The sequence below is a fragment of the Mya arenaria genome, chromosome 8, assembly GCF_026914265.1.
Source record: "Mya arenaria isolate MELC-2E11 chromosome 8, ASM2691426v1".
Lineage (NCBI taxonomy): Eukaryota > Metazoa > Mollusca > Bivalvia > Myida > Myidae > Mya > Mya arenaria.
The window spans coordinates 11,324,851-11,346,559 of record NC_069129.1 but is presented as its reverse complement, the minus strand read 5'-3'; the positions used below and the strand labels follow the sequence as shown (position 1 = coordinate 11,346,559).

The window sequence follows — 21,709 nt, the reverse complement described above, 5'->3', positions numbered from 1 at the left end:
CGTTACTAACGGTGAAAGAAAAATGCACAAAAAAACCATCATTTTTTTAGCTTAAAGCTGTACTCCCACAGATTGAACGTTTTGACAACTTTTTTTTTACTTTTTGTCTTGGAACGAGCCAATTTTTGCGAAAATCGATGGAAACCAGTAAAATAGACTGCTGACAACAAATTAGATCGCATAATTTTACATCTAAGTTCAAAAAATCATTGTTTATGCATTTTTCTCAAACCGTTAGTAACGGTTTAAGCCATTAAACATTAATTTTCGAACGGAAATATGAAAATGTTTTTTATCAGCAGTCTTTTATCATTGGTTTGCAGATATTAACGCAAAAATTTCCACTTCCAAGACAAAATATAAAAAATGTTGTAAAAACGGTAAATCTGTGAGAGTGCAGCTTTAAATATAAAAAATATGCTATCGATTTTTTGTCAGCAGTCTTATATGACTGGTTTACTCGCATTGTCGCCCAATCCAAGACAAACAAATGTTGTCGATCTGTGAGAGTGCAGCATTAACGTTGATATGTATATATATATATATATGTGTGTGTGTGTGTGTGCGTGTGTGCGTGTGTGCGTGCGTGCGTGCGTGCGTGCGTGCGTTGGTGCGTGCGTATGTGCGTGCGTTGATTCGTGCGTGCGCGTATGGGTGTATTTAGCCCAAATCAAAAGTACTTAACGTTTAAGTGACTCGTAATAGCAAAAAAAGCTATCTTTATAATACATAGTTAATGAGGATTTAATGAGATCGCCGATATCTGAATAACTGACATTTTTCCTCCACAAGCAAAAGCTGGAAGATGCGACAGCCGGCAGTATGCAAATGCACTGACAGTTAAGCGATGCACGCCGGGTAATCATTGGAGCCATAACATTTTGTTATGTGTTGAAAATGCTCCAACGCGTCTTCCGTTATAGTGCCAATGAGTGGAATATCGATGTAAACAGTAAGAATGGTTTCTTATTTTTCATTTTAAAGGTTTATACGAGTAAATTAAACAAAATGGAGAATGTAGTTCCACATAGGAATGGCCATGAGTTGTTCTAAAGGTAAAAGTTCTGAATAAAATTTAATATTTGATCGTCTAGAACTTGCATAACTTGCTAGACGTTAGTGTTGACAACGTAAAATACTGGATTTTCGTGAGAATTGTTCACATACCTTAGGTTGAAGCATTTTCTTTACATGTGTGTGGCTTTTTTATTGACAAAAGGTTGCCGCGTTACAAATTTTAGAACTTTATTTGTTATACTTGCTGCACTACGCTCGATTTTCTGAACGTTGTGGTGCCAATGAATAGGTTGTGGTGCTCATGAATAGTAATTTGGTAGGAAACGAATTGTGAAAAAACTGAAGCAATTTCATAACATGAAAATTAACAATTAACTGAATTAATATCATTTTTGATCTTTTTAAAGTATGACCTACTACCACACAGCTTCGCGGACTTTAAGGTTCATTTGGTGTCTAATAAACAAATATTTAATAGCAAAAGGTCGTCGTAATTCTGATTATGTAATTCTCATATAGAATTGGAATTACGACGATCATTTGCTTTTAAGCATGAATTTATTAGACACAAAATGAACCTTCAAGTCCGCGAAGCAGTGTGTTGTTGGTCATACTTTAAAAAGATGAAAAATGATATTTATTCAGTTAATTGTTAATTTGCATGTTATGAAATTGCTTCAGTATTTTCACAATTCGTTTCCTACTAAATTACTATTCATGAGCACCACAACCTATTCATTGGCACCACAACGTTCAGAAAATCGAGCATAGTGCAGCAAGTATAACAAATAAAGTTCTAAAATTTGTAACGCGGCAACCTTTTTTCAATAAAAAAGCCACACACATGTAAAGAAAATGCTTCAACCTAAGGTATGTGAACAATTCTCACGAAAATCCAGATTTTTACGTTGTCAACACTAACGTCTAGCAAGTTATGCAAGTTCTAGACGATCAGATATTAGATTTTATTCAGAACTTTTACCTTTAAAACAACTCATGGCCATTCCTATGTGGAACTACATTCTCCATTTTTTTTAAATTTACTCGTATAAACCTCTAAAAATGAAAAATAAGAAACCATTCTCACTGTTTACATCGATATTCCACTCATTGGCACTACAACGGAAGACGCGTTGGAGCATTTTCAACACATAACAAAATGTTATGGCTCCAATGATTACCCGGCGTGCGATGGGAGAGTCATAAATATATTATGACAAATACATCTGTATAAACAAGACATATGTCATTCTCATTGTGGTAATTTAAGAGCAAGACAAGAGAACCAAACCATTATTTATCCAAGATGCCAACGGAATATAGTTTTCTATTACATATTTTCTTAAGAGTGAACGGTTCTTGATCAACTAGCTTTAGAAACCAATTTAAAACAGAACTATTAAGTTCGTAGTTTTATGTTTGCGATTTTGTTCTTTATGCTAGAAAATCGCCTTTACTTCTTTAATTATTAATAAACCATTACGTATTTGGCGGGATACTGGAACAATCATTGTGCTAATATTATTGGTCCCAGTGTTAATACATTACAATTGACGAAATATATACCAAAACTCCCCCAATATGCCAATATGGACCAATATCGGCTTATACAAGTTTCTGCCGTTTTAGTTGGCTATTTTAAATACTTCAACCACTTTTGCATTTGTGTTTATCGTGTTAGTGAATTTCGTAACAGTTATTTTTTGGAAACCGACAAAATGGACGACAAAGGTGAAAACAAGTTTGAACTTTTGTCTGACGATTTGCGAAAAAAAATCACGAAAATATATTCTTCCTTAGAATGTACAGTACAATAGGCTTTATTCATAATTCTGTGCAAAGTCACTTTAACACAGAATGCATGTCAAAATCAGCTAAGTCCAGTCTAAAAAGGCAGGATACATAAATGAAAAAGGGAAATAAGGTTCAATGATAAGGCAAGGTAGATTTTAGAATGTTTTAATCCAAACGTCGTAACATACGTAATACTTAATAAATAAAATATCCACCTAATTAATAAAATTATGCAATAAACCAGAAAAAAACAACATTATATAATATAATATTGCCAATGTTTTCCGTGAGTACGAATATACAGAGCATTACGCCTGAAATGTCACACGGGACGAGCTGTCCGACATAGCAACGTCATTGACGTTTGTCACGTGATCAATAACTTTCGGTTTGTCTGTACTTAATTCAATGGCTTTCTCAACCCTAACAGAAAGAAAGCCGACGATGTCAAACATCTGCTGGCAGTGAAATGTTGCTGATATCGCGAGACTCTTGCCCTGCACTGGTAGTAGGTTAACAACACCCGTCCATTCACAAAGGGCCGGAACGTTCCTGAAACATATATTTCAACAAGTATTATCTTAATGATAAAGATCATGATCATGATGCATCATCATCATCATCACCATGCATCATCATCATCATCATCATCATCATCATCATCATCATCATCATCATCATCATCATCATCATCATCAATCATCATCATCATCATCATCAGCAGCAGCAGCAGCAGCAGCAGCAGCATTATCATCATCATAATTGAATGAAGTAAACTCACTTGAAGTTCCTTATGAAGACGGACGACTCCAAGCCGGCGCCTTCTACGCTTACAGCACATGCAGTAAGCTGCTTGTGTAGCGGATTCTTAAACTGCAGTTTCAGCTCAAAGTTTGAATTCTTGTGGACGGTTTCTTCTACCTGTACATTTTTATAAATGTTAAAGGGCGTCATAAAGTCAGTTAAGCATTCGATAATGTGCACATTTACAGGTGATTGTTTTTTTTTCCGGAAATCATTTAATACATTTCAGTTCTAATAAAAAAAAAGAATTCTGATGACGTTGAAATAATACACGTGCGCTTCAACACGAGGGTTATGGATGAACTTTTTGTACCATGTTGTCAAGGCAACGTTCAATAACCAGCATGCTGTATTAGAGAAAAGCGTTCTTTTTATCCGCAAGCTAGTTACTGAACGGTTACCTCAATTCAACTAATGTTACAAATTCATTTAAATAACCATATCTTACTTTACACTATACTCACCGACAGCTCTAGATGTGGCTTTTCAAATAGAAATTCATCCACACAGGCGGCAATTTGGTCGGTATCTTCACACCTAAAATACCCCACCTGGCGTGCGCACGTGTGTTCGGCAAGTCTTCCAATATAGTCGTCCGCATAGATTGGCAGTTTTAACTGCTCCTCTGAAAATAAGCTGCACATGTGGGGATGTTTTTTTCATATTAATTTTTCACAACATAACAATGTTTCACTGGATTTCTCTGCAGTTTCCCTGTAATGCATAGAAACTATTAACCGAACAGAACAGAACAGAACTTGAAGTGTTCCGCTTCAAAGGCTTAATTTTAACTTAAATAATTTCAGACGATATGGAAAGGAGTTATATTGTGTCCGATTTCATAAACTTCAGTATTATACATGTTGCTAAACTAACCCTGTGTCGGCCCAAGCGTCAATTTCCACTCAAGTTTCTTGAACAAGGAATGTCGTCTGCCATTATAATGTACAGCTTCGCAAGACAGCACCACGTGGACATCACGTGACTCACTACTCGTGTTTGTCACGTGCGCTTTGACGTAAAAGTCTGCTCCGATGTACTCAAATTCCTTGTTTTCAAGTTTGAATACAACGTCCTGAAATGTCATAGGATAGTAACATATTACAGTAGATTGATTTATTTCTCAAGATACCACCATCTAGAAGATCAAAACAAAAGGAAGATAAAATTCGAACACACTGGGCCAACTTACTTTCATTTTTTATACATATGGATAGGATCTTAATTACACGTTAGTGCATCTAATTATACATATACTTGGGCGCCCAAACAATCCTTTAAAGCATTAAATACATCATATGTGTATCTCTGTTGTACCTTCGCTCGACATCTGTGCATTGGACGCGGTTTCCTCTCCGGTCGTTTTACTAATTGTCTCTCCATTTCTGTCCCTGTAAAACAGAAACAGAACTTTATAAACTCACAACAAACGATGGAATAGGGAAGGATATGGTATGAGGAGAGATGGTTTAGACATTGATAGTTCTGTTCGCGGATATCGCCTGTTGTCGCATTTTATACCGCGTAGTTTCTGCCTTGAAAGTTCAGCTCCCGATTCAAAAAATACAGAAATCATGGTTTGATTAATCCGGATATAGATAGTCCATGTAGCCATTTCGATGTAAAATCTGGCTAAAACTAAATAAAATGATGGGATGAAGAAGAGATAGTGAAAGAAGAGGGGGTTGAAAAGGGGATTGGAGCTGGACTGGACAGAGGTCGACATAGGAATGAATGAAGGGGGCGGGGAGGCAAGGGAAGGTTTGGTTAAGGGATTTATAGTGAGGGGTTGGACGAATGTGCGTTTAATACGGGTAAAACAAATAGGAAATGAAGGGGAAGAATAGAATGCCGGGTGGCACAACAGACAACATGGTTCAAATCATGTCTCTAAAACAATTCATCTGTCTGAGAACGATGAAAAAACATAACAATCTAAAAGTGCTTGGATAGTTTTCACTGAGTTAATGAACTTGAAAACGCTTTTTGGCGAAAAACGTATCTTACCCTTTTTGTATTTGTAATCTGACGTGACGTCTTGCCGTACCCTGCTTATCTCTGCAAGGTTATATTTATATGATAGCAGCGGTGGTCGGCCATCTGGCGTCTTTGAACTAATAGAATTGCCCACTCTGAAATCAGGTTATACACCACTATTAAAATTATCGTTTGAAATTTCTACCTTCATGTTTGATAATTTTCATCGTAGGCATCAATAAATAAACAAAATGACGCTTAACTTCGTTTTGTTAACAATATTTCAGATTAAAATATCACGAGGGATTCGTTTATTACCTTGACGGTTCCATATTAAATACAGTCCAGTTGCCCATATCCACTTTTAGCCAGTGTATGACGTCAGCGTTGACCTCCGCAAACAAAGAAGTGACGTCATAGGGCACTTCTGTTTGACAGTTCTTTATTGCCGGAAGCGGGGCTGGTCCACAGCTGTGTACACCTAAGTAAATAAGTAATGCTCTTAAATATATCTAAGATGCTCATAATTATGTATGCTTTGATGCATTTTTAATGATTTTAAGGATGCTTTTAGTTTATGTGTCGAGAAACTAAAATATTCCTTTCCATGTATGTTTTTCCTGAAATGGTTATATTAATGCAGGCATCAAATGTAATTTAGATAACAGTTATGCAACATGAGTAACAAAAAAGGGCGCAATAGGGATGGACATAGATATTATATAAAGCATAAATACAAATGAGCATAAATACAAGTGAGCATAAATGCAAATCAGCATAAATGCAGTTGAGCATGAATACCAAAGAGCAATATTGTCAGTGAGCATAATAATTAATGAGCATAATTATTAATGAGCATAAAAACAAATGAGGATAAATGCCATTGGACATAAATTTCACTGAACATTATACCAATGAAAAAATATTCTGTACTAAAATACCGTACTGCTAGTACATGTAAGCTGTGGTGTGGCGTCCAGAGCCTGCCAGTCCGCCTCGTTATAAGGCCGCGAGACGTCCGTCCGGCGCATCCATACATCGTTCCACACATGGAAGGTCCTAGATAAGATAGGGGTGAGTAACGGCTTGTGCCCACGTGAAATAGATGGAATATACAACAGACGACAAGAGAGGATAAGATAAAGTTGTAGTTGTTTTTCGTTTCAGTATGCATGAGGTTGACTCATCCATCAGCGGTGAGCTGACTTGTCATTTAGCTATATAAAAAAGTATTCAGCTTGGCATGACCTTCAGATCATTTGAAATGTCGAGTTTCAAGCTAACTAAAGTACCTAGATTTTGTTGTGAATGTGGACGTGACGCGCTGTTACTTGTTTATGTTACAGTTTTGTTATGCATGTAGGCAGCACGTAATTCTAAACCATTATCAGAAAATGGTTTCAAAAACCACGCTGTAATGAACAAATAAATGGTTATTAAATGTTAATCATTTTCTTTACCAAACAAGATCGTCATTTTCCTCTGATTCTATTTCATCTATAGTCCCATCCTCCTTCATCTCGTAGTAGAAATCGATGGCCAACCGTCCGTCCGTCCCGCGCCCGGAGTTGTAGTTGGTCACACAGCGGCACGGAATACCCAAAGCTCGACAGACTTGAACAGACAGAAATAGATATGTTATCCAATGTATGGCCAGGATCATATACTACGTGATCAGTATTTTAGTCGAAGTCTAATATACAAGCCTTTTTATCTTTCATATAAGCTTTAAAAGTTGCATCTCGTATAATCGCAGTTGGAATTTAACTGTTTGTCTGCACACATTGGATGAAAATTAGAAATAATATTGCTTCTTTACACTCCTGCTTGAAATCTACCAATGCTACGAAGTGTGTTACTTGTAGTGACTAATCCTGCATATACGAAACACTGTCCATATTTCACTGGTTCGGGGTCACCTCCTTTAGCGGAAATGACGTTATCGAGATACTGTTTCAAGATGGCGACACTTCCGCTCCACGTAGTTGGAGATCGGCCATCTTGGAAATCGTTTGTTGACCATAGACCTTTAAGAACACCGCCGTTTTCGTCCGCGTTGACCTGTAAAAGAATGACTATTTTGCTTGAGGTTTGATAAATGAACATGGCAAGATAATTGATATATCTTTTAAAACATCCATCATGCAAAAAATGATAAATTATGATAAACAAAATATGTAAGTGTTTTTTCTTCTTGTAAACGTATCAAGCTTTAGACCAGTAAGTAAAAACGATAAATTTTTATGCCATAATTATTCATTTATCAAGACATTAAGAACACATACTTAGGCACTCACAATGTTAGATAACACTCGTGTAACTAACACAGGGTCGCCCATACTTTGTGTTGTTCTAAAGTTGAACCCTCTCTTAATAATGTAAAGACTTGCTTCCAGAATCCCGGACTCAAACTGAAACCGTAAAGTGCATATACTGTGTAATACAGAACCTGGAACGCATCATTTTTTTAAAAATTATTTCTTGGGAAACTTGCCTAATAAAGAGAACATAATAGAACAGAACAGAACAAGCGAACATTTTTTATCCAGACCTTCAACTAAACAGTTTCTCATGACAGTCATAATATACAGCAAACCAATGACAGCCATAATAAACAGTAAACCAATGATAGCCATAATATACAGCAAACCAATGACAGCCATAATATACAGCAAACCAATGATAGCCATAATATACAGCAAACCAAAGACAGCCATAATATACAGCAAACCAATGCCAGCCATAATATACAGCAAACCAATAACAGCCATGATATACAGCAAACCAAATACAGCCATAATATACAGCAAACCAAAGCCAGCCATAATATACAGCAAACCAATGACAGCCATGATATACAGCAAACCAAAGACAGCCATAATATACAGCAAACCAATGACGGCCATAATATACAGCAAACCAATGACAGCCATAATATACAGCAATCCAAAGACAGCCATAATATACAGCAAACCAATGCCAGCCATAATATACAGCAATCCAATGACAGCCATGATATACAGCAAACCAAATACAGCCATAATATACAGCAAACCAAGGACAGCCATAATATACAGCAAACCAAGGACAGCCATAATATACAGCAAATCAATGACAGCCACAATATACAGCAATCCAATGACAGCCATGATATACAGCAAACCAAATACAGCCATAATATACAGCAAACCAAATACAGCCATCATATACAGCAAACCAAAGACAGCCATCATATACAGCAAACCAATGACAGCCATAATATACAGCAAACCAATGACAGCCATGATATACAGCAAACCAAAGACAGCCATGATATACAGCAAACCAAGGACAGCCATAATATACAGCAAACCAAGGACAGCCATAATATACAGCAAACCAATGACAGCCATAATATACAGCAAACCAATGCCAGCCATAATATACAGCAAACCAAGGACAGCCATAATATACAGCAAACCAATGCCAGCCATAATATACAGCAATCCAATGACAGCCATGATATACAGCAAACCAAGGACAGCCATAATATACAGCAAACCAATGACAGCCATAATATACAGCAAACCAATGCCAGCCATAATATACAGCAAACCAAGGACAGCCATAATATACAGCAAACCAATGCCAGCCATAATATACAGCAAACCAATGACAGCCATGATATACAGCAAACCAAATACAGCCATAATATACAGCAAACCAAGGACAGCCATAATATACAGCAAACCAAGGACAGCCATAATATACAGCAAACCAATGCCAGCCATAATATACAGCAATCCAATGACAGCCATGATATACAGCAAACCAAATACAGCCATAATATACAGCAAACCAAATACAGCCATCATATACAGCAAACCAAAGACAGCCATCATATACAGCAAACCAATGACAGCCATAATATACAGCAAACCAATGACAGCCATGATATACAGCAAACCAAAGACAGCCATGATATACAGCAAACCAATGACGGCCATAATATACAGCAAACCAATGACAGCCATAATATACAGCAAACCAAAGCCAGTCATAATATACAGCAAACCAAAGCCAGCCATAATATACAGCAAACCAATGACAGCCATGATATACAGCAAACCAAAGCCAGCCATAATATACAGCAAACCAATGACAGCCATGATATACAGCAAACCAAAGCCAGCCATAATATACAGCAAACCAATGACAGCCATAATATACAGCAAACCAATGACAGCCATAATATACAGCAAACCAATGACAGCCATAATATACAGCAAACCAATGACAGCCATGATATACAGCAAACCAAAGCCAGTCATAATATACAGCAAACCAATGACAGCCATAATATACAGCAAACCAAAGACAGCCATGATATACAGCAAACAAAAGACAGCCATAATATACAGCAAACCAATGACAGCCATGATATACAGCAAACCCAAGACAGCCATCATATACAGTAGACCAAAGAAAGCCATCATATACAGCAAACCAAAGACAGCCATCATATACAGCAAACCAAAGACAGCCATCATATACAGCAAACCAAATACAGCCATCATATACAGCAAACCAAAGACAGCCATGATATGCAGCAAACCAATGACAGCCATGATATACAGCAAACCAATGACAGCCATAATATACAGCAAACCAAAGCCAGCCATAATATACAGCAAACCAAAGCCAGCCATAATATACAGCAAACCAATGACAGCCATGATATACAGCAAACCAAAGACAGCCATGATAGACAGCAAATAAAAGACAGCCATAATATACAGCAAACCAATGACAACCATAATATACAGCAAACCAAAGACAGCCATGATATATAGCAAACCAATGACAACCATAATATACAGCAAACCAAAGACAGCCATAATATACAGCAAACCAAAGACAGCCATAATATACAACAAACCAATGACAACCATAATATACAGCAAACCAATGACAGCCATAATAAACAGCAAACCAATGACAGCCATGATATACAGCAAACCAAAGACAGCCATAATATACAGCAAACCAAGGACAGCCATAATATACAGCAAATCAATGACAGCCACAATATACAGCAAACCAATGACAGCCATAATATACAGCAAACCAATGACAGCCATAATATACAGCAAACCAATGACAGCCATAATATACAGCAAACCAATGACAACCATAATATACAGCAAACCAATGACAGCCATAATATACAGCTAACCAATGACAGCCATGATATACAGCAAACCAAAGACAGCCATAATATACAGCAAACCAAGGACAGCCATAATATACAGCAAACCAATGACAGCCATAATATACAGCAAACCAATGACAGCCATGATATGCAGCAAACCAATGACAGCCATAATATACAACAAACCAAAGACAGTCATAATATACAGCAACCCAATGACAGCTATAATATACAGCAAACCAATGACAGCCATAATATACAGCAAACCAATGACAGCCATAATATACAGCAAACCAATGACAGCCATAATATACAGCAAACCAATGACAACCATAATATACAGCAAACAAAATGGTAATATCACACAGTCCACGTAATGATGAATCGTATATGGAGTCTGTCGTGATTGAAAATTGCATAAAAGAAATCAAACAGAGGCATAATCTCACTGTATAATTCTTTTTTTGTATTCATTATCGTGTATTGTTTACCATGCAAACGTTAGATTCTCTTCTTAAGAGGAGTGAAACAAGATGAATAGTAGCATACTCTACGACCCATATGCATGGACATAGACGACAGTACCTGCCCATATATCCATGGCTTATAAGTAATCCGCTTTCTGCAGCCTGTGAATAGTAAGCCCGAGGAATTCATAACATATTCGTCTAAGAGTGGTTCTGCGGGAAGATACACAGCGTCATCTGAAAAAGTACAAGATTTACTAGTAGTTTAAAGCTGCATTCTCGCAGATTGACCGTTTTGACAACTTTTTTAATTTATTGTCTGGGAATGAACCAATCTTTGCGTAAATATCTGGAAACCAGTGATATAAAACTGGTGACGCAATATCAGATCGCGGTTTGGATATTTACGTTCGAAAAATGAAGTTTTGTGGCGAACTGCGTTACTCGGCATAAAACATCCATTTTAGAATGTTAGTATGAAAGGCTGCGATCTGATCCCTTGTCAGCAGTCTGATTTCACTGGTTCTCAGACATTTACGCAAAAATGGCTCATTCTAAGACTAAATATAAAAATGTCAAAACGGTCAATCTGTGAGAGTGCAGCTTTAAGCTCGATTGTAAAGGCAGCTGAAATCTGTTATGAATCGATTTCAAGTCCATTTCATAGGTTGAAACTAGTCCTGTTGTCTTTTTGAGAGGTCGTGACAAAGCACCCCTTGTGTAGACCCCTCAACCTCTTGGACGCTTATACCACAATACCACTCTCACTCATGAAAAGGTGTTCATTTGTGTCAAATCGAGACATTCTTGTAAAATGTCAAAGCGGAATATTTCAATAATGAACCTTTTAACAGTAGATCTCAACTTAGTCTTATAAAAAACATTTTATACATCCTAAATCTGTTATGACAACTGAAAGCAGATTTATGGATATTTGTCATCATTGCTGTAAATGTCGCATTCTTTAAAAGGTTAAAAAGCACCGCAGAGCTCAATTGATATCAACAACAAAATAGCTATGAACTATTCAGGGGCGTATCAAGCAAGTGATGTTAGAGGTGGCGTAACTTAATGGCGCAACCTTTTGACATACGCCCCTACCTCAGAAGCGAAAGTATGTGCCACCCTCTAAATCCGCTGCCTAGAGCTATTCTGCAATGTCGTCTCTGGTGTTTATACACGTACATAACGGAGAAATGACGGATACCTTTACACCATGGATTGAATAGAATGTAGATCTTCTCCGGGTGTTCATACGTGACCATCGCGGTCTCTGTCTCCGTACGTAGAATGCTTTGTAGTGAGAATTTCCAGTCTGATACAATACAATCCGGTGGTGTGAAGATCCATAAATGGGCTTGCAGGCAATCCTGTGTATGAAAAAAATACAGACAGAATTACAGGGACAAGCACTGTAATGTACGGAATGCCTATGAATGTGTTGATCTGAAACACGATATTTGATAGTACGATGATGAAAACGCGAAATCACGAAACTACGATAGTGAAAACGAGACAGTACGACGATGAAAACGCGACAGTACGATAACAAAAACGCGATAATACGACAGTACGATGATGATAGTGCGATAAACTATCGTGTTTTCACCATCGTATTTTCGCATTCCGTAGTAATGCCGTATTTTTGTAGTGACGAGTTTTGGTTGGGACAATCGAAATTTGGCCGAATTGTTAAAGCAACAACAAAGATTCTTAACCGCTATGAACTTTCAAGGTATTTCATAACAATGGTGATGATGATGATGATGATGATGATGATGATGATGATGACGATGACGATGATGATACAAGTGAATGCAAACGCTTTTCTGTTATTCTCGCTAGATCTGACGAGGAGCATCGGCCAACTACATATCGTTTCCAAGTTTCATGCGAATATCTTCTTAGTCGTGTACAAGGTTTATATCTTTGCGGGATACGTCACGACGACGTTTCCGCCGGCGACGACATCAGTTGTATGACAATACCTAGACTTTTTTATAAGACGAGCAGACGAGCTAAATAAAAGTTTAGTCCTACTTGATTTTTGGTGCCAATGACGGGCAGGAAGTCGGACTTCCAGTCGCTGGAGCCCTGGGACGTGTAAGAAGACAGGCATACCATTGTGTCGTTGCCGGGTAACGGGTGTTCGCCTGAATATTGAACACTATTGTTAGAGACTTATAATCACGTTGCTTTTGTTCCTTTGTTTGGTTTGACATATAATCGAACAAGCATCGCTAGGGTTGTGTTTCATAACTATAATGCATGACTGTTATTTATGTAAATTAAATGGTGTCTTTGATATGTTCGCTGTATTTTACTCCTGTATTTTAAGACTTTATATAACCCATTCCCTTATAAAGCTTAAAGTATACCAGTTTCAAAGTAAAACTTGAGTTCATCGGTGAGCGAGTTGTAGGGTCTGTTGAATGTCAAGGTCATCTTTAAGGGCTGGCCCCTGCGAACTACGAGGGTCCCGGACTTGGTAAGGGGGAACCTCTTTGTTCGGTGATGTTCGGCGTTTTCCCAGGCCCATGTCTGCAACTTCCGGATATATAAAGGAGCTGGGGAAATGAAAAACAAATCAGTGAGAAAGAGAATAAACTATATATAACAATTACAAATATTCTGCAATAACGACCATACGACCAATGCTGTAGTTTTCTTGTTGTGAATATATTCCGGGAATAGATTTCACTGTCACAAATGTGGGATTACCAATAATACTGGTTGAGATATAAAGCTCTCATATACTGTATTCATAATTCATTTTTTTTATTATGATAAAATTGTGTTGTTCCAGAAACATCAATATTCTGGAACCTTCTTCATCATGGTTTGATAAGTATTATTTTAACAACAGACCTCTTCTTGTTTGGAAAATGACAGAAGCCATACGAACAGTTGAGATCTCTTTATTAATTAAAAGGTTTGCATTGGATTGCAAGATATTACATCTCAGCCATGCTCAGTGTCGTTTTCGTCGCCGTCTTAAACACGGCAGGCCCACCGCGTTCACAATTCTTACCATTCCCATCATCAGTAAAAATAAACAACCAGCAGCATCCGCTTGGTTGTGCATATCGATGGAAACTCGACTTACCAGAAGTATGTACGATTGAAGGCGAATGGTCGTCATATTCGGGTCCCCATACATAAACTCACCATTTTTATCCTGAATATATGCGCCTGACAGCGTCTGCTTGGCCGGCCGCCTCGGCGGAAACTCAACTTCACCGGAAGTGTATACCACAGGAGCCGTCAGCACCACCGTCTGTGTGATGGGTTTCTCCTTCCGGAATGCGGACTGACGGGCATGAATGTATTATAAAGCCTAATTATTTTAGTGTCATAGATTTTGAAGTCAAGTGTAATAATAGTTTAAGTTAACCGTGGACAATGTACTTTTCAATACGCGCAAGTTTCTTGAGACAGTTTTACGATAATTTTACACAAATAACTTATTCAATTCGATTTGAATTCTGTCATTACTTTTGACGTTATTACAAGTGAAAATTTAAGAAGCAGTTAGTATTCAAAAAAATATAGTTACTTTAAAACATCACTAACTATATACTTATCAAAGTCAACGTACAAACAATTGAAGAACAATTAAACATCAAAAATGAATTAAATGTTCAAAATACTTTCACTTACCCCCATTAATAGCCGTGATCCAATTCCTTGCTTTACATGATTGGTATTAAAAAGTGCAAATATAGGAATTTCTTTCAACCCGTATACACACTAAAACAATGGTATGGTATCAAATTTCTTTACATTTATTTCAAGCACAAATGAGTGGAGTTTAAGGTAACTTACTTAAAGTAACCAAAGACAAATAAATTCAGTATGATTCTTGATATATATTAAAAGTATTAAATACTATATCGTTTACAACATTTTCATCTAAATTTAATTGCTCAACTATTATTTTAATATGTTTTTAAACATGAAATCCTTGATAGATGGATAGACTGGATAGAATGAAAACTGGACGTTGAAATTAAAGCGTTTTCTATGCACTTTTAAAAAAAAGTACTTCCTCCTTCCTCTTAACGTTAAAAAACTAAATGCGTCTCTCGTTTGACTTTGTTTATAAAATATGCTCGCAAAGATCACACACCCAAACCTTGTGGTATCCGTCTTAACATTGTCTATGTAGAATATGAATGTTCAAAAATACGTGCCTTTAAAAAGTCACTAAAACCCTTTATTGCCCTCTCGGCAACATTCAATTTAATCGGCCCGTACCCTGAAAACAGCACAAACCCATGGAATGACTCATAGTAATGTTCAAGTTTGACATCAATATGCGACTCGAACAATCTCTGGGCGTACATAATGCCCTCATCTCTGTACACGTCATATTGTGACGTCACCATGTACGCATTCGGAGTCCCTTCCACTTTTGCACTCATCATTGGTGCAAATTTTGGTTCTGTGGCTATCTTATCGAATGCGGACGTCACAATAAAGTTTGCGCCTGATTTTAACGGCCGAGTCGTTTTGTCTGTGATTGTAAGATTGCGGGGCAAATACTTCCGGCTATTAACAAAAGAGCTGGCAACGGAATGTCTCGTTCCAGACGAGATATGTGTGTTCTGAAGAGCAAACTGCAGATAATCTTGTGAAATTCCCGCGTATTCGAGCCAGTGGTAAACATTTCTGAATGCGGACGATAATCCCGGTAAGACATTTTCATCATAATCCTGATACGAAGGTGTTTCGAAATCGAGAACCTGCAGGGCGGGGTTTATCAGCAACTGAAGCCATATTTTGTCACCCAACGTATTTGAGACCGCGGCTGCTAAATTGCCACCACCTCCGTCCCCTCCAATAATAAGTTTTCCCGCCAAAAGTCGAAAGTCGTCTGCTCGTTTTAGAACTCCAAGCGTCGCCGTAAGACAGTCGTGATATGCCGCAGGAAATATATGCTGAGGTGCTTTTCTGTACCTGTAAATAAAACAAGAACAAAAATAAGAATAATACTATTAATCCATATGATTATAAATTAACAAGTAATGTCGGTTTTTAGGAAAATAAATACGGCCAGTATACACACGAGATGCACCATTTAGACGAATGTCTTTTTTAACTTTTCTTCAAAAGGTGCTGCTCATATGATAAATTATTGATTAATTGATTGGTTGGTTTATTGATCGATTGATTGATTGATTGATTGATTGATTGATTGATTAATTGATTGTTTGATTGATTGATTGATTGATTGATTGATTGATTGACTGACTGATTGATTGATTGATTGACTGATTGATTGATTGATTGATTGATTGATTGATTGATTGATTAATTGACTGATTGATTGATAGATTGATTGATTGATTGATTGATTGATTGATTGATTGATTGATTGATTGATTGATTGATTGATTGATTGATTAAATGATTGATTGATTGATTGATTGATTGATTGTCAATGATTGAATGTCAAAGATTGTTATTGATTGATTGCCACGGAAAACGGACTTTCAATAATATACAGATTACATGCTGGCGTCAACTTCAAGCTGTGTTTCCAAATTCATGAACATAAGTTAAAAAAAATATTTTTGATCAACAAGAACAAGATAATTAATACTAAAACAGAACTCACTCTACGGCAATTATCTGCAGCCCAGTTATTTCAGCAAAATTGGCAAGAAAACCAGAATACACGTCTGAAATCAAAAAAATAAAAATAACTAAAAAAACAACAACAGTACACACACACATCACAATTACTTCTGTCGTATAGAAGAGAAAGTTCTGTTTGATTAGGCTCTTTTCGTTATCTGATGACGGTGACTGCATGCATGTATGTACGTAGTTTTTAATGTTAGAAAAACTAGGTCCTTGAACATAATTGTGGCACACTTTGCAAGGCCCTCATAAAATATGTATGCAGATTAACTTGCGGAATGTCATTGGCAGTGATTAATGATCATTGATTAATAAAAAATGTATCAGATCTGATAAATCAACCATGACAGCCTCAAATATTTAAATCAGTGAGCCATGAGTCATGAAATTCAGAATATCAATTCATTGTAACAACATTGAGTGTTCCCATTAAACATTAATTATGAATGAAAATGTTCTGTTTATCAAATCCATTCACTGCCAGTAACATAATAAACAAATTTTGCTTCATTTGCATTGTGCCATTGATGTCATTTGTATGGTGGCTGGTTTCTGATGTTCATTTTTTCTTCGCAAAAATATGAAAACGAAAGTAAAGCATATGGCGGGGCGAAAATACGGAAATGCGTATATTTGCCCCGCCGCATGCCGTATTACAGTATTTACATATACACGAATGACAGAAATCGGCCACCATACAATAGAACTATTCTCCCAACTCCAGAATAAAAACAAAAACAAGTGTCATACGAATATATCTTAGCAACCGTTTTCCCTGGCAACATAACATAACATAACATAACATAACATAACATAACATAACATAACATAACATAACATAACATAATATGACATATCGTAACATAACATAACATAACATAACATAACATAACATAACATAACATAACATAACATAACATAACATAACATAACATAACATAACATAACATAACATGACATGACATGACATAACATAACATAACATAACATAACATAACATAACATAACATAACATAACATAATATGACATATCGTAACATAACATAACATAACATAACATAACATAACATAACATAACATAACATAACATAACATAACATAACATAACATAACATAACATAACATAATATAACATAACATAATATAACATTACATATCTTATTCAGTATTAAATGACAAATGCACATTTATAGCCATCACCAGATAAAGAAGGTTCGAAACCCAACAGAGGCACTTGACTTCACCAATATTACACTGGTACTGTTTTATACCAGACTCGAGGATGATTTATATTACTTCTAGCTGTCCATATAATCGAGCTAAAATAATTCAGGGTATGCACTTATTTGCGGACCAATGATAATTGAGTATTCAAATCGCCTGTTAACATTCAAGAGGACTGTTGTTTACTGACTATTTTTTTTTGTAGAAAAGACAACGTTCTCGACCTTTTTTAAGTAAGTGTAACTGAAAAAGACCTGGAAGGTCGATAAGAGTCAAACCTACGAGAAAATGTCCTTTGTGAATAGCATTCAAGTGAGTTCCCGGATGAGCTATCGAAGATTACATTAAACTGCAAATGAAAGGTTTTCTTCGACACATGCAACAGTTAATACAACTCGATGTTTTATTGTTCCACAAATATTAGCATTCACTTAACGTGTTGGTCTATTTCTTAACGTTCTACAAACAATAGGAGGCCTCGTTCGAGCCGTGCGCTCAGTTTTGGGCTCTTCTTATTTCTGTAGAACATAAAATATATATTATTTGTTACAAAGTGTATAAACCACTGACCAACGGAGAACCATGTCCATCCACCGCCGTGAAAGTACACCATTGTAGGGTTGTTTCCGCCGGCTGCGTTCACACTGTCCGGTAGAAATATTGTCACTGGGATATTGTCAACTGTCGTGTACCGGATCTAAATATAAACTACAGTCTAGGGTTTATCAATTCAATACGGAGCTATTTTAATTAACTAATAGTTTTTATATTATATATAGAACATTTCCAGCCAAATAAATCGAACACCGTCCTTTGAAAATGTACATCAGGGGCTGTTCCAGGTTCGACGTTAGAGGGGTCGTTTTTTTTACTTACGCCCCTCCCTCAGAACCGAAATTTATTTGGTTAAAGGGTTGGCAGGGGTTTTGGGGTAGTCCCGAAAGAGGATTCTAACAATTTCTTAACCGAAATGGTGCATTTTGGGCGTTTTTTTATTCCCTTTATCGAAATAAAAAGTAAACTTGGAATATTTAAGGGGGGATTGGTAGGTGCGCCTCCGCCCCTGGATTCGCTAGCGTACGTAGTACGCGGCCACAGACGCTGATTGTATTTAACGTTGATAAGTTGTCCGCATAGATTGCACATTTAGATATTTTGATTTGCTAAACAAAACAATATCAAAACATTTAGCTAGTTTTATAAGATTGGCTGCCCAACATCCTAGCGGCGTGAAGAAAACGGCTATTTTTCTGTATTTTGAAGCAATTATATCTAGGTTTTGCTCGCTCTGTCCTTCTTAATCATTAAGAGTGTGCCAAATATATTCCAACCTTTTTCTTCAAGTAGATCATGAAGTATAACTTCACGGTATAATACATAATCGACTAAAGTTACGTAGGTTGCTAAACGAAGTAGATGGTACGCAATTTGGTCACTGATGGCTTGCTAGCCACTGAGGAATTATATATAAAAACATATTACAGTCGAACCCCGTTGGCTCGAACTCGCTTGGCTCGATTTCCTTGTTGGCTCGCACTCGATGTAAAGGACCGATTTCTTTTTACTGATGAAATTATTCCCGCTTGGCTCGAATTTCAGGAGGCTCGAGGTATTTTCGCCACTCCCTGGGAGTTGGAGCCAACGGGGTTCGACTATATATATAATATTAAAGTATCGATTATATATCTTACCGTCATATTTGATATCCGATTAAATCCATTGAAAAGAAGCCGGGCACCAAAGTTCATAGCCATCTTCACAGGCCCCGTGGCTGGTTCCAGGCCTAATTGGTGACATAGCCTCATCTATTTAATGTTTGTAGTTTGTACAAGAAGCTCGATAAAATTTGATAAAATAGTCTAAAGGAGTTGACGCTATCTAACAACATATAATACGATTCTAAATAAGGTCTCTCAGACTGGAAGAACTGGAATCTGGAAGGGGGTTGAATGAACAGATTGGACCAATGATTTAATAAAAACAATTGTGAAAACATAGATATGGATGAGTGAGGTCTTTAAGGTGGATCTGTTTACAATGAATGTTTTATTCCGTGAGTTTTTGGGATGTTTAATGAATCTTTAAAATTCAACTTTTTCAATTTTTAGCTAGGTCATTTGAGAAATTGCTCCTTTCAATAAAAACTCACCAGAATGTTCGCCCATCTTCCTCCCTCGTCGAGCCAACGGATGACTTCCGGTTGTTCAAGTTCCGGCGGTACGGGACGGTGGAGGACTCGATAGACACGTGCAGCGAGCAGTAATGCCACCAGCGACCCCAGGACGATCCATGTGCGCCACCTCTGCACGAGAGTGGAGAAACAATACGAGATAGAGAAACTAGTAAGCACAAGTTCTTGTAACGAGGCTAATGGAGGAATCGTTAGAAAGAGGCGTCTAAAATAAGTGTTCTCTGAGAAAGTGCGATCACTCTGTGCGAGGGGAGATAACGCGGGACAGAAAAAAATACGTTGTATAGTCCACTTACAGACTATCCAGAGTTCGCCGGAAATTGTGACTGTTGTTTGTGGCTGGGCCTATGACAAAAGTGTCCTCGGTGATGTAGTGCATTTTATAAACGACAGCAAACAAATACTGCCTACTCGCTTTTGTAATTATGAAATATATTCAAATTTGATATTTTTCTCTTTCTATGTACACAACTTATGCGTCATATCTTAAAACAGAATAATCCTATATACAGCTGTTTATGTCAAACACTGTTGTTGTAGTTTTAGCTTACAGAAAAGGTTAATATTTACCATATTGTATCCGAAACTCAGGTTTGAATATCCAAATGCACACTTCACTTCTGATTATATAGATAATAATTTGATTATTTATTATCTGTAGCTGATTGACTCCGTGATAAAAAGTTACTACTATAGCCAACCATTGGTATCTGACGATGTATTCCTTATTCCTTTTTAATGTTTCGTACAGCTTCTGTTTAAGTTATTTAAGCTGTAGTATACAAATATGTATACATACTTTGATGCAATACTCACATAGCGATGTTTAAACGTACTTACAAGAGTAAGTAAGTCCAAAGAAGTTATAGATAAATAAATTCGACGATTGATCAAAAAGAGGATAAAATCTTTAAATTTCAGTCTGATATCTTTTATCTGGTCAGACTTCATACATCTGAAATTTCAAAAAATATATACATGTACTTAAGAATCTGCATTCAGACAACTGCCATTACCAGGTTTCGCCTTAAAACGTCATTGTTAACCGCACGACGTTCAATATAATGCGGGAAAACGTCGGCGACGTTTCCGTACAAAACGTCAATACTGTTTGCCTTGGCGTTGCGATAGCGATCTACGCGAACAAAATGGCGGCGACGTTTTGGAGTGTTGGGTATGTCTACGTGTCGACAAAATTCAAGTCCTAAAGGTAATATAATCGGAAATCCTTTTGTTTGTTTGTTTATTTTGAATGTTTATGTATTAGCTTTTGAATGATTATATTGAAGAAAGTAATATTTGCCTATTTAAAGTCATAATTTATGCCATAGAAACCTTTATTACGGCTTTTCAGGATACACGGGTTTAGCCACAATACTATAACACTGATATTAGTTT

General features: G+C 36.9%; 2 protein-coding genes across 4 annotated transcripts; both read right to left on the bottom strand.

Moving 5' to 3' along the window:
• Nucleotides 1-2,997: 2,997 nt before the first annotated feature.
• On the bottom strand, nucleotides 2,998-14,933 carry LOC128244749 (hemocyte protein-glutamine gamma-glutamyltransferase-like). 2 transcript variants are annotated; one of them, XM_052962806.1, is made up of 17 exons: nucleotides 14,911-14,933; nucleotides 14,419-14,560; nucleotides 13,629-13,817; nucleotides 13,291-13,403; nucleotides 12,458-12,620; nucleotides 11,369-11,487; nucleotides 7,890-8,003; nucleotides 7,452-7,653; nucleotides 7,053-7,206; nucleotides 6,548-6,651; nucleotides 5,911-6,073; nucleotides 5,623-5,747; nucleotides 4,933-5,006; nucleotides 4,492-4,690; nucleotides 4,080-4,240; nucleotides 3,593-3,732; nucleotides 2,998-3,363 (listed from the first exon to the last, which is right to left on the bottom strand). In XM_052962806.1, exons 1-17 carry the CDS (start codon nucleotides 14,914-14,916, stop codon nucleotides 3,120-3,122), a joined length of 2,412 nt encoding a protein of 803 aa, XP_052818766.1. In that variant the 5' UTR covers nucleotides 14,917-14,933; the 3' UTR covers nucleotides 2,998-3,119. The 2 variants fall into 2 exon arrangements, with proteins under 2 accessions (XP_052818766.1, XP_052818765.1); XM_052962805.1 differs by having other exon boundaries at nucleotides 2,999-3,363; nucleotides 6,539-6,651.
• Nucleotides 14,934-15,172: 239 nt separating this feature from the next.
• Nucleotides 15,173-21,011, bottom strand: LOC128244951 (neutral cholesterol ester hydrolase 1-like). Of its 2 annotated transcripts, XM_052963118.1 has the most exons (6): nucleotides 20,882-21,011; nucleotides 20,270-20,422; nucleotides 19,812-19,925; nucleotides 18,691-18,817; nucleotides 16,871-16,934; nucleotides 15,173-16,209 (listed from the first exon to the last, which is right to left on the bottom strand). In XM_052963118.1, the coding sequence occupies exons 1-6, from the start codon at nucleotides 20,882-20,884 to the stop codon at nucleotides 15,411-15,413; spliced, it is 1,260 nt and encodes a 419-aa protein (XP_052819078.1). In that variant the 5' UTR covers nucleotides 20,885-21,011; the 3' UTR covers nucleotides 15,173-15,410. The 2 variants fall into 2 exon arrangements, with proteins under 2 accessions (XP_052819078.1, XP_052819080.1); XM_052963120.1 differs by lacking the exon at nucleotides 20,882-21,011 and having other exon boundaries at nucleotides 19,812-19,903; nucleotides 20,270-20,388.
• Nucleotides 21,012-21,709: the final 698 nt, after the last annotated feature.